Source organism: Gopherus flavomarginatus, chromosome 1 (genome assembly GCF_025201925.1).
Source record: "Gopherus flavomarginatus isolate rGopFla2 chromosome 1, rGopFla2.mat.asm, whole genome shotgun sequence".
NCBI classification, from domain to species: Eukaryota; Metazoa; Chordata; order Testudines; family Testudinidae; genus Gopherus; species Gopherus flavomarginatus.
The window spans coordinates 53,655,716-53,670,337 of record NC_066617.1 but is presented as its reverse complement, the minus strand read 5'-3'; the positions used below and the strand labels follow the sequence as shown (position 1 = coordinate 53,670,337).

General features: G+C 41.5%; 2 protein-coding genes across 5 annotated transcripts in view; one reads left to right on the top strand and one right to left on the bottom strand.

The window, feature by feature from the left end:
- Nucleotides 1-10,534, bottom strand: part of DOCK4 (dedicator of cytokinesis 4) — a 423,715-nt gene extending 413,181 nt beyond the window's left edge. For all 4 annotated transcript variants that reach the window (XM_050935998.1, XM_050936000.1, XM_050935999.1 and 1 more), the window contains exon 1: nt 10,412-10,534. In XM_050935998.1, coding sequence (XP_050791955.1) covers nt 10,412-10,448 — 37 coding nt within the window. In that variant the 5' untranslated portion in view covers nt 10,449-10,534. The remainder of the gene's footprint in view (nt 1-10,411) is intronic.
- Nucleotides 10,535-10,844: 310 nt separating this feature from the next.
- ZNF277 (zinc finger protein 277) overlaps nt 10,845-14,622 on the top strand; it is an 85,390-nt gene continuing 81,612 nt past the window's right edge. Inside the window, exon 1 of the mRNA XM_050936284.1 lies at nt 10,845-10,917. Coding sequence (XP_050792241.1) covers nt 10,878-10,917 — 40 coding nt within the window. The 5' untranslated portion in view covers nt 10,845-10,877. The remainder of the gene's footprint in view (nt 10,918-14,622) is intronic.

The following is a 14,622-nucleotide window of genomic DNA, read 5'->3' as shown; positions in this document are numbered from 1 at the left end:
AAAATCAATTTATTTGTACTTCGAAATTTGCACTTATGCTTTACTGAAGATTTACAAGGGACAGACAACAGAAAATAACTCATTTTTTTCATTTTTCTACATCTTGAACAATGTTGCTTCTGCAATGGATTGAAATACATTTTCAAACGATTATTTTCTTAATAAGTGCGTGTGCAGTCTTAACTATACAGTGGATTAATTTAACACAACTGAATAGTTTCCTCTACCTCTTTCTTTTATCTAATTTTGAAAAATAAAACAAATCTATAAAGAAAGTCACACCACAAGATTATGAAATTCACTTCCTGAATAATTAAGTGTGCTACATCTCCAGTTACTTTAGGAATTAGAAATTATTAGTCTCCTGAGAATCTAACAATTATGCTAAAAATATTTTACTATGTATTCAGCTGAGAAAAACTACAGTAAGTCTATGTGGTCAGCTACCATGCCTTCCCTTATTTAGGTGAGGAGGGGAAGGGTAGGGCAGTCCATTTGTTCAGCACAGCTGAATATCTAGAACTATATCTGGCCCTGTAAAAGAGGAATTTTGTTTGCTTTAAAAGTCTTCTGTTGTTCCGGGGGAAGAAAGGCTATCACAGAGTGATGACATTTTGGCTCCTGTTACAATGATTTATTCTAATTTTTTTCTTATTGGGAAAATAAGTGCAGATAGTGAATGGACTCTGATCAGCCTTGCACAGTACAATTTAAGAGTGATACATGATGTAAGTAGGAAACCACCAGTTCTTCTGTTAATTGTATTTTTAAAATGATTCCTTGTCTATTTTTGTCTAGGAAATTTTACAAATCTGACAAGAAAAAAATTGTATACAATAACTGAAGAATTATTCAAAAGCTTCTAATATCTCTAACAGGGAATAATGTGTTTTTTCCTAATTTATTAACCTTATAAATAGACGTTCAGTGAATTAAATGCAGTGCATAACATGCCCATGAATTTTAAGTTTCTGCTACACTACCAAACTTAGTAGTAACTGTTTTCTGCCACAAACTAGAAATACAAAAATAAAACCACTGCTGTTACACAAATAAAATAAATGGAGCAATTTGAACTTCCAGTTAGCAAAGAGGACTGCAAATAAAACTCTTTAACCTCTCTGTGCTAGCAGAAGTGCCCGTGAATGCAGGTGGCCATGGCTGGCTACAAATGCAGGCGAGAACAAGGCATGAGCAGCACCATTTCAGAAATCATGGGTAAACCTCGTTGAGCTGCACACATCATTGCTAGAAAACAGGCACATTTTTTATTTGCAGATAGGGTCCTTGAAAGAAAAATGCTGATTGTTAATTAACATTATTCCTTATAACAGTCACCCTTATCACCTACAAAAATGTATAGTTGCAGCTTACGTACCATCCGTGGACAATTTAGTTTAATAGGATGAATTGGAGAGCAAGTTATTGTTCATGGAATCAGAGCTAACTTTAGAAACTCTACAGAGAAGTATAAAAAGAGAAGTTACTTCATCCAAAAATAGGAAGTTATTATAATGAGGAATTCATATCATTATCTTTACAGAGGACTCAACTCACATTTAAAAAAAATTCCTCTTTTTATTAAATTGGTACTATTATCCATTAAAACAAACAATACAATATTAACAATATTTTAATACAATAAAATATAACTATTCAACAGATTTCATAGCCTATATCATGTTATAAGAGAAACCAGTTAATTTTCATTATTGTCTGTATAATACGAAGCAGTTTATGTTGTGTTCTGAAGACAGTCTGGGTTGAGGCAGTTTTCTTTCATATAGCTCATGTAAGGATATAGATTAGTTTACACTCAGTACTATAGCCTCTTGTGTGATAAACACTTGTTTTCCCTAGAGAAAGCGTCTTGTATATTCTGAGCTCATTATGCCTACCTCAGTGGAATAAAGAACAGAGTCCTTTTTTTTTTTTTTGGCAAGACACCTCTTTTTGAGTTAAAGATGTTAGACACACTTTAACCCTACCAACAGCTATACCAGCCCTACTTTGGTGATTTGTGCCACTATGGATAGAATTTTCACATAGTTCCGATTACTTACATTTTTGGACAGCCCTGTAGAAGCTGCTTCTGGGTTTACACCTTTAGCAGGTGGGGCTCAGCTCCAGTTGTTCGTTTACATGAGATTGTGTGAGTTCAATACAAACTATTAAAGAAAAATGCTTTTCTTTCCTGTTTTCTGCTCCCTAGTACACAGACCAATCCAACATTTAAAGAGAAAGCTGCTCATACCAAATACTGAAAACAATAGAGAGAAAGAAAAAAGTGTTTAATGGAACATTACAATCACTGGCTCAATAAGGTAAAAACACATCAAACATAGACAACCTGTGACAGCATCATCAAAATAATGCACCTGAAAAAGCACTTGAGTCCATTTCGCACATACCCTTTCCTCCTCTGCTGGGGAAAAAGAGGGGGACAGGAAAGCTTATCACTTATGCATTAACTTTCATGAGATCAACCACTTAAACCCCCGAATACTCAAAGGACAAAGACATTTGATCTAGTCTTTTTTTTGTTTTTTTAAAGGGAGCTAGAACAAAATTCAAGTACTATACCTTCCCCCATACCCTCCTGTCTGTTTCTGTGATTTTACAATCACGTTTCCCTACCTACTGTTTGTTTTCACACAGCAACAATAAAGGGAACAATATAGCTCAGTGTATACGTCACAGCACAAAAGTAAACATATTTTCCCCTCTACTCATTCACAGGTAACAATCTTAGGTATTACATGAAACAAAGCAGGTAACAATTTTCAGACAGGACTGTGTTCCTCGACAACTGGCACAGAATAAGCAACATCCAGTGAGCCTCAGCAGTTATTTTTCCTGACCCAGTCCAGGTGGTTTGTAGTAGAATTAGGGCTTCTTCAAGAGCATAGTTCTGCCTCTATTTCCATAGCAGCAATGATCACTTTCACTGCATAAATTATATTTTATGTGGCCCCATTTTCGCATCCAGAAAAAAATGCTCACAAATTACAGGATCTGAGGGTAACTTTCCTTGTTCCTGATACTAATCACTTAGCGGACTAATATTTGCAGCTCCTATATCCTTGGACAGTCTCCTCTGCAGCACCTGGAAGTAGGATCAGCACGATCTCCAAGTGAAGAGTTTCATGTGGCCAAGACCCTAGAAATATCAGGTCCCTGCCTTCTTCATTTGAAGAAGAACTATAAATATATATTATGGAGAAACCCTATTTTCATGGAGTTCTAACTAGTTTAGCCCCTTCAATCTTTTTCCCTTAAGAGATCTGAAACAATACCAGCCTGACATCCAAAGATCCGACACTAGTGTCAGGTCAGCGTGGCACCCCTTGGAGCTTTCATACACCAACCACGTGTCTTTCAGTTGTTAATTATGCTTAGTTTCTGCCAGAATCTATGTTTCCTAATATGCTTCTCTAGGAAAGAGACTATAGGCAAAGATGCTTCCAAGCTGCTTATATGACCAAGGGGATAAAACATGATAAAACTAGGGACTGAGTTGTATGGGTTTTATGCGGTTAATATTGCTGCTGTCACCGATGTGGGAAACCAAAAGACATGAGTTGTCTAGAAGGAGAATAATTTCCCCAGAATGTGAAGATCTTTGATACCTGGGAATGCGGGAGGCAGAAATCACATGAAGGTTGCCCCAGCAAAGTGAAGAAGAGCATACAGATAGAATGCTTTATTTAAAAAAACCTTTCACTGATGCAGTCACATGCAACGAACTCCCAGACCAACAGAAAGGTAAACAAGACCCTTTCAGTTCAATACTTCTCCACAGAAGAAGCCTAAATAAACAGACAGGCCTTGTAATGAACCCAAATGATCAAAACGTTCTGGCTGTCAGACCCAAGGGGAGAAAGGGAAGAAAATTCCAGAGTTGAGAGCTCTACACTGAAAATACCTTGTCATCCACTGCACAAATCTAAGAATTGCCAGCTCAAGTGTTCCAGCTGATCTTAACTGTCAGAGAGCCTCTTTCCTGAATTTTCCCTAAGATACACAAGAACCCAAATCATGAAGGGCTTTATAGACCAAAACAAACATTGAATTATAGTCAGAAATAAGTTGGAAATCAGTGCAGTATGAGATATATGTTCTATGCATAAAATACCAGATAGACAAAGACATGGATATGAGAGCCACTTCTAATTAAGAGAGCTCACACCCTTTTAGTCAGAAAAGGTGGGAGGAAATAATTGTAGCCACATCTGCTATTTCAACATCCAGAATTCAACAGGACCTAGTAACAGAAAAGTAAGCATAATTTCAAGAAGGGAGTTAATCCAAGGCAATGGCAGAAGTGATATGTAACCAGCATTACCTCACTCATATTTGGATTAAGCTTTACCGGTTAACCATCCACGCCCTGGCACTGGAAAGTTCACCACTGGCACCGACCAGGTGCCAAGAAACAGACAGAGCTTAATGTCGTCAGTGTACACGGATTCCGTGACTTTCCGGGACCTCTTCTGCAGCTGCAGCAGCTGGTGTGGCTGATCCCAGGGCCACCCCAGCAGCTGCTCTGGTGGCCCCAGACAACTGGTCCCAGGCACTGCACCACAGCAGTAGTCCAGGAACAGCAGCTACACCTCAGGCCACCCCCACCTGGAGGAGCAGCAGCAGTGGAGCCCTGGGATACCTCCCAGCTGGGGGCAGCAGGGCCCCAGTAGGCACTCTCCCCACCCTACCCCTGGAGCAGGAGCAGTAGGCCCTGGGATGCCCCCCCCCCTTCTCTCCCACAAAGCAGCAGCAGAGCCCTGGAACACCCCTCACCCCCAGCAGGTAAGATTTAGTTAGGGGTATTTTTAGTAAAAGTCAGAGGCAGGTCACTGGCCATGACTTTTTGGTTATTGCCCAGGACCTGTCCGTGACTTTTACTAAAAATACCCATGACTAAATCATAGCCTTACTGATGAGCTATCACCCAATACTATTCTCTGGGTTGTTTTCAGGAGAGAAGAATGGAGGCACTCAAGCACAACTTTATTCATACCAGGGCTTTAGACATGTCACAGACACTTTGAGGTCAACAGCAGGGCCGGATTAAGGCACTGGCAACCTATATACCTCTGGCTGGTCTGGCTCAACTACTGCTAAAGGAGCCAGCCCCACAGAAGTGCTGCTTGTCCCACTGTACACTCAGGTTTGGCCGACCAGTCTCGTGTAATGACATGGAGTGGCAGGGCCAAAACTGCGTGAATGGAATTGCGAACCCCATGCACCAGGTTGCAATGACACTCCCTCAATTTTGGCCATGCTGCCCTAGCCCTTGTAATGACAGAGGGTGGGTGGAGCCAAACCCAAACAGGCGGGAGGGGGCAGTGCTTTTCCTCCTCGTCACAGCTGTAAGGCCAGCTCCTGCACTAGTACCTCAGCCATAACGTTGGACAAGGAGTTGCAATGACTGCCTGCACAAGGGAGCTGATCAGGAGAGGGGAGTCAGGGTTAGCCTAGGGCCCAGTGATCTGTTAATCTGGATCTCGTCTCATCAACAGTACTGAATTGCTTAGCAGCACAAGTATCTATGGTGAGATTTTCCACTTTGATATTTAGCAGCACAATTTCTATCATTTCACTGGGAACTGTGTAGCTAAATTTCCTAGCCAGCTCTGAAAATCTCAACCCTGATCTCTGTCCTTCACCAATATCATGAGTTGAATATGTTCTGAGATGAAAAGTTTATTTAAGCTTAGATCGTTAAAAAAAGGTTTTAAATACAGAAAGTTATGGGTTAAAATTAAATCTGACAGAGTGTGGGTGCTGTATGAATAATCCACTGGGCAACAGCTTTTTAGAAAATTGTGATGAGGCCAATAAATGAAGTGACATTAAATGAGATGAAAATATTATAAAAATGTAAATTATTGAGTTAAGGGCATAGCTGAAATTTGAGATACTACCTGGATATAAGAATCAGGAATTCTGGTCATGGGTTTTATTTGTACACTGCCTTTGTTGTGTTAATTCCTTCATGCTATACTGAATGGAAGTTCAGTTCTCAGCTTTGCCTTGGCCATACTACGTGATTTTCAACAAGTTACTTAACCTCCTCAGTTCCTCCCTTTATAAAATGGAGATGTTCATCCTGTACACACTTTGTGAAGCACTGTGATTTATGGCTCAACAGCACAATATAAATGCCAAGTTCCTTTGGACTTATGTTATCTGTATGAGTTTAAAAAGTGCATGGTGCTATATTGAATGACTACAGTGTCTGGGTGAACATGCTACTTGTAAGTTGTACACTGTGTTCAGCTGTTCTTAATTTTTTTCCAACTTTCCCCTCCTCTCTCTTACTCTCACACACATGCCCCATAACTCCCCAGGCTAACATCTGCATTCAGTGACTAAATCAATATAAAATGATCACAATCTAGAAAATGTAAGTATATTCTCAGATACAGGATTTATCAAACTAAAATGCTGACAGATCTAGCATTGCGCAGTATGTGGAATTATTTTGGGGGGGAATAAATCTATTATTTATATTTGGACTACTCATTTAGCAATCAACTGAACTTCCTTTTTCCTCTTTAAGTAGCATGTACAAAATAAGCAGTGCATTTTCTTTATTACAATTACAGGTCTCAGGTTTGCACCAAGCAGTAAGAATTGGCTTTGAAAGATGCACCTACTCACTGATCTATATGTGCAAAATATCCACAGCTATATATAGTCTTGCTCAAACCACTTTTGATACTTCTAGAGTAGATTATACAGTGTAGGTCATGAAAGTCCTATGGGATCCAACTCCATTTGTGATTTGTGTAAGATATTTACCAGGCGCGTCTACCACTTTCAGATATGCTCACAAAAATTCCAAAGTTGCATCTGTCCTACCGTCTCTTTAGACTCTCCATGCTAGGGTTTAAGTGTTATTTGTAACTGGACAACGTTCTTTTATTGAGTATTGTTATCAGTCTGACACAGCATCATGAGAAAACAGAAAAGCGTTTCCCTCCTTACACAAGAAAGCAAGCAAGCAAGCAAGCTTCTGGAATGATAAATATACTGTATATATTGCATACATCTTTATCAATAGCATCCTGGAGGACAACTTAATGCAGATTCCATATGAAGGCAGAACATGACAAAGATAAAACTGCCCCACACTAAACTGGGAGTAAACCTTAAGACAACGTCCAACTCATAGCAGAAGATTAAGTTTATACCAAGAACCTTTGCATCAAGGTTTACTATCATTCATAACTGACTTGCTCCTAACCAAGTCAGTATGCAATAGCCATTATTAGTTGAACTGAGAGTAAAGCAACCTGGTCAGCGAAAAGGAATTTAAAAAAAATTATCTGCAGTTAGCTGGCAGTAGTTTCATAAACACAGAAGATGGGGAAGACTGTGTTATTCATGTATAAAATACTCCTTATAGTGAGAGTCAGCCAGGCTATACGAGTGAGCAACAGCCACCTGGTTACCAGCAGTCTCTCAGTGCAATTAGGTGGCTGTTGCTTGGTTATTCATCCATTTTGGCATGCCACAGTAGAAGCGTGGATCGCACAGCATGTGCTGCAAAATTCAGATTGAAAATGCAGATGAGATTTGACGTTGATCTGAGCCCTGCGCACTCATACAAAGGATACATATGCTTGGTACAACTAATCAGAATTCTCAAGGGGGCTTTATAATGTACCCATTTTACCAAGGCAGTTTAACGTGCCAAAGTAACATAGAATAATTGTTCAGAAACATACCATTTCCAGTGATTGGAAAAGGAATAGTTTAAGCAAGTCTTTGAGGTATGATATTAGATTTTGAATATATAAAATCATCTTCCTAAGAAGCTTCAGGAAATAGACATAGGAGGATATTATACTATTTTCCCATATCCCACATCATCACTTTGTGTTGCAATTGCAGTTTAAGACAAATTTTTGTACTCAGAGTGCTGTTCTTTTAAGGATAAAGTTAATATAATGTAGACTGTAAAATACTACTCCCAAAGCAAGTGAAATTGTTTAATATTTCAGTAGTTTGTAATGAGGATGCACAAACAGTGATGGGATGCCACTAGATGAGGAGTATTTCGGATGGACTTTTGGAGGCAAGTGAAAAAGAAACAAAGAACTGGTTATTATATATAAGCAGCAAAGGACACTTGAAAATCTTTATATTTGTTCTTAAGTAATCCAAAGGAGGTAGCGGGAAGGGAGGAAATGGGACACTTACTGAGTTTACAAAGATACTTCTCCAGCAGTCATAAGATTTCTGCAAACATTGGCATGCACAATTAGATGTTTATGGTTAAGTACTCAACCAAGACTTACTAGCACAGAAAAATTTAACTGAAGGATACTATTCAATTGTTCAGCAGCCACAGGCTAATTATTCAAATGGGGGGGGGACTGATTTTGTTTTGGGTTTTACCAGTGGAATAGATAAAAAAGCAGATTACTAACAAACATTTTTTCAGATTGTAAACAACAAAAAGGATATTTCCATTACATGCATCTGAGGAAGTGGGTATTCACCCACGAAAGCTCATGCTCCAAAACGTCTGTTAGTCTATAAGGTGCCACAGGATTCTTTGCTGCTTTAACAAAAAGGAAGATATGTTTCAGCTGCGCAATATTCTCCTTCACTCAACAACAAAAAAGGAGGGGAGTGATGCAGCTTGAAATACTTGACTGGTAATATTCTACATGCCATTCCAGGAAATCCCAGAGTGGATTTTAAGCCTCTGCCCATCCTAATAAAGAAAGAGGACTGGAGGACTAATCGATATCTAGCAACCCAGCTGTGACCTGGCACATAAAGAAGTCAAGAAAATAAATTATAGAGACCATGAATGGGATTTAACATTTGGAAGACAGCAACATCTGGGATCAACTCCAAATGGGACATAGTCATATTGAATGAGTCTTGGCTCCTATGCTAATTGTTAAACAGAGTGAGATTACACACACGCACACAAAGAAAATGTCTTTATGTTCATCATGGATTTTCCATAACATACACAATTCAATGTACAAATACAACCTGGACATACAGTTTCTTGCAATGCCAATGATCTGCGAAGCACTTCAACTACATTTGTGTGAAATGGCAGCTATTGTCTGGGACGAGTCACCAAAGCCGATCAAGTATTAGTGGTTTTAATAGATGGTGTCAAAAACTACAACGAGTCTCTTTAATCACTTCATAAGTCAATTTAATGGGCTCCAGAGTCCTGCCCTCAGGCAGAGCTGAACAAATAATAACCAAGTGCAAATGACTTCCACAAATGTCACTTTGTTTTGTTTTTACAAAATCAAACAAAACCAAAAACCACACACACAAAAATCCCAAACCACACACGCCACATGAAAGATATATTTTTCAACGTTTATACAGTAAGCTGTTTTGTTTTTTTTTACTAAAAATTGTTATAGATACAATAGTGGGTTATTTCCCAAACAAACTGATAGGATTTTGAAATTGTTTTATTGTTGTTAGAGCTATTTATATAGCTGGCAGGAAATCTTAGCCATTCCAAAAAGTATCAGTGGGATCAGGCTGAATTCAATAGTTGAAAAGAAAAATCTGAGTTTTAAATATGGAACTAAGGGGGGAGGGGCAGACAGAGACGGGGGGGAACGTTCCTTATTCTGTAACTCGGGGCGGGGGAGAAAAGATGAGAAAACCCAGATTCATCAGTCAAACATCTAACATCCTTTGTTGTTCACTTTTTGAATAGGAAGATAATACGCTGTCTCTTCTCCTCACAAACAGGACCTTGAACTTCAAATACTGAAACACATTTCCCTGCCTCTGAGTAATCCATTTCCCAGTCAAACAAAACGTTAGCATAGGAAGTAAGCTACTGTCCTGATTAAACACCGTCCACACACACACACACACACACACACACAAACACATACAACTGCGGACTGGTGCCTGTGTCTCGAAAGATGGCAGTAGCTTAAACTGAGCGTGCCCGTTAAGCGGAATACCCGTTTTTAAACAATTGTGTGGTTTTCTCTCCCCCCTCCTGCCTCCGGTGCCGAGGTTAGTGGGAAGGAGTCTCCCGACGGAGCTGTTTTACTAAGATGCTATTCAATCCTCACCGACTCTTTGCAGAGGTGATTAGGCTACAGGGAGACTTATGCTTTACGACTGTTTCTGGTTTATAACCCGGCCCCCCTCACACACACACTTTTAATCACTGCAGCTATTCACTGCCCTGGGGGAGGGAAGGGGTGTGATAACAGGGATCCATTCCCTCCCTCCCCATCTGACACACGAACCAGCAGCGTCCGCTTGCAAACTCCTCGGACAGCGGCAGAATTAGGGGCATGCCCCCACCCGGGAGGTTCGGGGAGGGGTTACATTCTTATCGCCACCTGGACCAGCCCCACCACGGCAGGACACCGGTGCCAGCGGCCCCACTCACCCACGCCGTATTTCTCGTGCTCTGTAGGGATCCACATGCTCACAGCGTAGCTTGTCCCTCTCCGAACAATGAGCGCAGCGGCGGCCAGCGAGCCGCTCTGCCCAGCGCCGCCGCTGCCGCTGCTCAGCGGGGCTCAGCCGCGTTCCTCGGGCGGCAGCGGAGAACTCATTGTTGTGATTGACTCAGCCCCGCTCCCCCGCCGGCCACTCACAGCGGCCGCCCGCCTCCCCTGCCCCGCTGCATGCCGGGAAGCGTAGTTTCCCCACGGAGTACAGCGGCGCGGGGCGGGGCCCAACCAAGGCCCTACCCCCTTTTGGAGTCCGCTTCCTTAGAGAAGACAGACTACGAGTCCCAATGAGCTCCGCGTTCTGAAGGCGGGGCCGGAGCCCTCAAGGCTGTTTCCTATTGGTTCAGGCGCCGTTCCAATGGATGTACGTCACGCCAGGGGCCATCTGCGAACAGTGGCATGGCAGCCTCAGGCGTTTCTGCGGTGGCCGACAGAGGTGGTGAGTGTGGTGCGCTCCTGAGTGTCGGGACGGGACCCCTCCTGTTCAAGTGTCCTGTCCCTTCTAGTGAGTCTAGGTACCTACGTGGAAAGCTGGGTGGTACTGCAGCATACCCTTGTTGGGGGTCCCTGGGCCAAGTTAGAGCTGAGCTCTGTCCCCGAGCCTTATAGTCATTACTTATTAATACTTCATCACAACACATTACAAAGGGGGCAAGCAAAGAATATGAAAACAGCTGCAGTCTATAGCACAGCTAGCAATACACTGTTCAGAAAGTGTGCCAGAGAAGGGATGCTTAATTCAAAGTTACAGGAAAAAAATCGTTTCTAATGCAACAACAGGTAATGTACATAGAAACCCTGCCAGTGTTGACCTCGCTGACCATCTCCTGTATATTTAAGAAAATGCACCGTGAAAGTTAGATGCTAATAGAGTGAAAAGTCAGTAAGGTCAGAGCAGGTAGCTTTTAACCCATGGAGTAGAATGTACTATCTTTCAGAGTGGTAGCTGTGTTCATCTATATCAGCAAAAATAATGAGGAGTCCTTTTTGCACCTTTGAGACTAACAGATTTATTTGGGCATAAGTTTTTGTGGGCTAAAATCCACTTCATCAGATGCATGGAGTAGAAAATACAGTAAGGAAGTATAAATACACAGCATATGAAAAGTTTGGAGTTTCCTTACCAAGTGTAGGGGTCAGTGCTAATGAGCCAATTCAACAGTTGAAAAGAAGGGGTGAATACCAAGGGAGGAAAAATCACTTTTGTAGTGATAATGAGGGCAGTGTAAGCAAGGCGGCCCATTTCAAGCAGTTGACAAGAAGATGTGAGTATCAGCATGGGGAAATTATTTATTGTAGCCACTCATCCACTCCCAGTCTTTATTTAGGCCTAACTTGATAGTGCCCAGTTTGCACGTTAATTCCAGTTCTGCAGTTTCTCATTGGAGTCTGTTTTTGAAGTTTTTTTGTTGAAGAATTGCCACTTTTAAGTCTGTTGTTGAGTGTCCACGGAGATAGAAGTGTTCTCCTACTGGTTTTTGAATGTTATAATTCTTGATGTCTGATTTGTGTCCATTTATTCTTTTGTGCAGAAACTGTCCAGTTTGTCCAGTGTGCATGGCAGAGGGGCATATATCACATTGGTAGTGATATATCACTGTCTTTGTGGCCTTTGAACTTACATGTACCATTGGCAAGCTTATCCTCCACCTATCACAGCACATACATAGCTTGCCTATACACAAAAGCTATATCACATTATATATACTGGTAATTAAAGCGATGCACTCTTCTTCCCACCTACGCAAACTCAACCCCTAGTGTGGATGCACTTGTATTGGTTAAAAGGTGCATTACATCAGCATAGTTATTCCTGCATAGGAAGGGGAATAAGCCATACTGCCTCTTTATACTGGTATAACTGCATCCATACTAGGAGTTGTACCAATATAACTATTTGTGTGGAGAAGAAAAACATACCCCTAACCGAAATAGTTATATTGTTACAAAAAATGAATGTAGACCAGGCCTAAGAACCAGACAGCACTCTGGTAAAAGGAAAGTTAGCCTGAAATCTCTAGTGTGGACGAGATCTAAAGCCACTTACCATACTGCAGAGTAAGTTTGTTCCCACTGGGGTTTGGAGATCTAACCTAGAATTTTTTTCTGTTTGTTGTTAGTTCTTTCTCATGGTGAAATCAAAGTATCCTAGCTCTTCTAATGAGTTGTTGTTTTGTTTTTAACAATGCTTAGTGTTCAGGACTTTCAGTCTTTCTTCACATTCTCTTAACAGCAGGTGCACTGCAGTTTGTCTCTCTAAACATTCCTAGGTATCAGTGAAAATGGCTTCTTCTGCCCAGTATAGAAAGCCTGAGAACTATGACAGGATCCAACTGCACCTTTTACCCGTCCTGGTCTCTTTGGGTATGTCTGCACTACGGGATTATTCCAATTTTACAGAAACCGATTTTTGGAAACAGATTCTATAAAGTCGAGTGCACGCGACCAAACTAAGCACGTTAATTCAGCGGTGTGCGTCCATTCTGAAAACTGAGCATTTATTTCTACCCTTTGTTTCTGTCTTTTAACCAGTTGCCAGTTCATGAAAGGACCTTCATGACAGCTTGTGATATGATATTCCCTCGCCCCTTGACTCTCCTTCCTTCTTCCTTTTTCTCCTTCCCATCCCATCTCTGTCCTCCTCCATGGTCACAGATGCAAACGTTTCCAATCTGTTCTCCTGTTCTAACCCCTCTACTTCACCTGGTAACCCCATCTCATCACCTGATCTCCTTTGAACCCATTCTGATCCCCTCTCTTATTCTTCTAATTACCCTCTCACTCTCCTCTGGCTCTTCCTCTCACAATACAAACACGCTTTAGTATCACCTGTCTTTAAAGAACCCACCTTTGACCCCACTTGCGTCTTCAGCTACCATTCCATTTCCCTTTCATTTCTAAACTCATTGAACATGCTGTTTATAATTGCTGTCTGGAGCGTCTCTACTCCACTTCCATCCTGCAACATCTCCAATCTGACTTCTACCCCTTGCTCTCAACTAAGAACTCAACATTCACATTGAAGTCACTAATGACCTCCTCTTAGCCAAATCTGAGAATCAGTCAGAGGCTGGGCACTCCAGAAGGCAGCTCTGAGGACTCAAGGGTTGGCTTGTAGCTGTTGTTAACTTTTAAAGAGAGAGCAGGGCCTGCAGAAGCCTAGAAGCAACTGTTTGTGTTGCCAAAGGCTGGTGGATTTGGGGCATTGCTCACCAGTAGGGACAGACAAGACTTCCTCATGCTAAGCACAGGTGGTAGCAAGGTGTCTCACAACCCTGGGTACTCCCAAGAAGCATCACCCCATGATTCCTACAAAAGACGTGACTCTACTGCCACTGCTTATCATGCTGACTAATATTGTCTCATTGTTTCCTTGTATTCCTTATCAGTCTATCTGTATCTGCCTCTCGTCTATAGTCTTATACTTAGCCTCTGCCTCAAGGAGCTTACAGTCTATCTTTTTATTTTTCAGTGTGTGTGATCGTGCTAATCATGGCTCTAGCATAGTGGGGTCCTGAGCCAGGATTAGGGCTCGTAGGTGCTATGATAACACAAATAATAATACACTGAGATTCATAACTGGTAACCAAACTGCCTTCTTAAAGCAAACTGTTTACGTAGAACCAATTGACTTGAGAAAACAGATCTTACAAAGAATAAACTAACCTGTCCACATGCTTGCCTTTCCTAAGGCTTACCATTCCCTGGATCCGGGGAAAGATCCAACTCATTCAGGCTCCTCTGCAGACTGTCAACCTATCTCCCTGACAGTTGACCCCTCTCTTCTCTCTTGAGAAGGGCTTTTTATCTGTTTAATGTTCTTTTGATCTCTTCATTCCAAGCATTGGCAGAACAGCTGTGTTGGAGACAGGCTATAGGATGCTCAAAGCTAATAGCTTCCCACACTTTCTTTCAAGTGCGTGCCTGAATGTTCTTATCTGGGATCACTGTGTTACATTCCTGCTTGTTCTTCCAATAGCCTCCTTTTCTTTATTCTTGTCCCACAAATCCTTTCACTCTACTTATCCCAATCTCTTACCTTCCCTGATGCCCTTTATTTTTTCCTCTCTCTCTCCTCCCCCAATACTTTCCTCTGATGCCCCTTTTAAAAATGCTACTCTCTCGCCTTCCTCAGCTGTCGCAC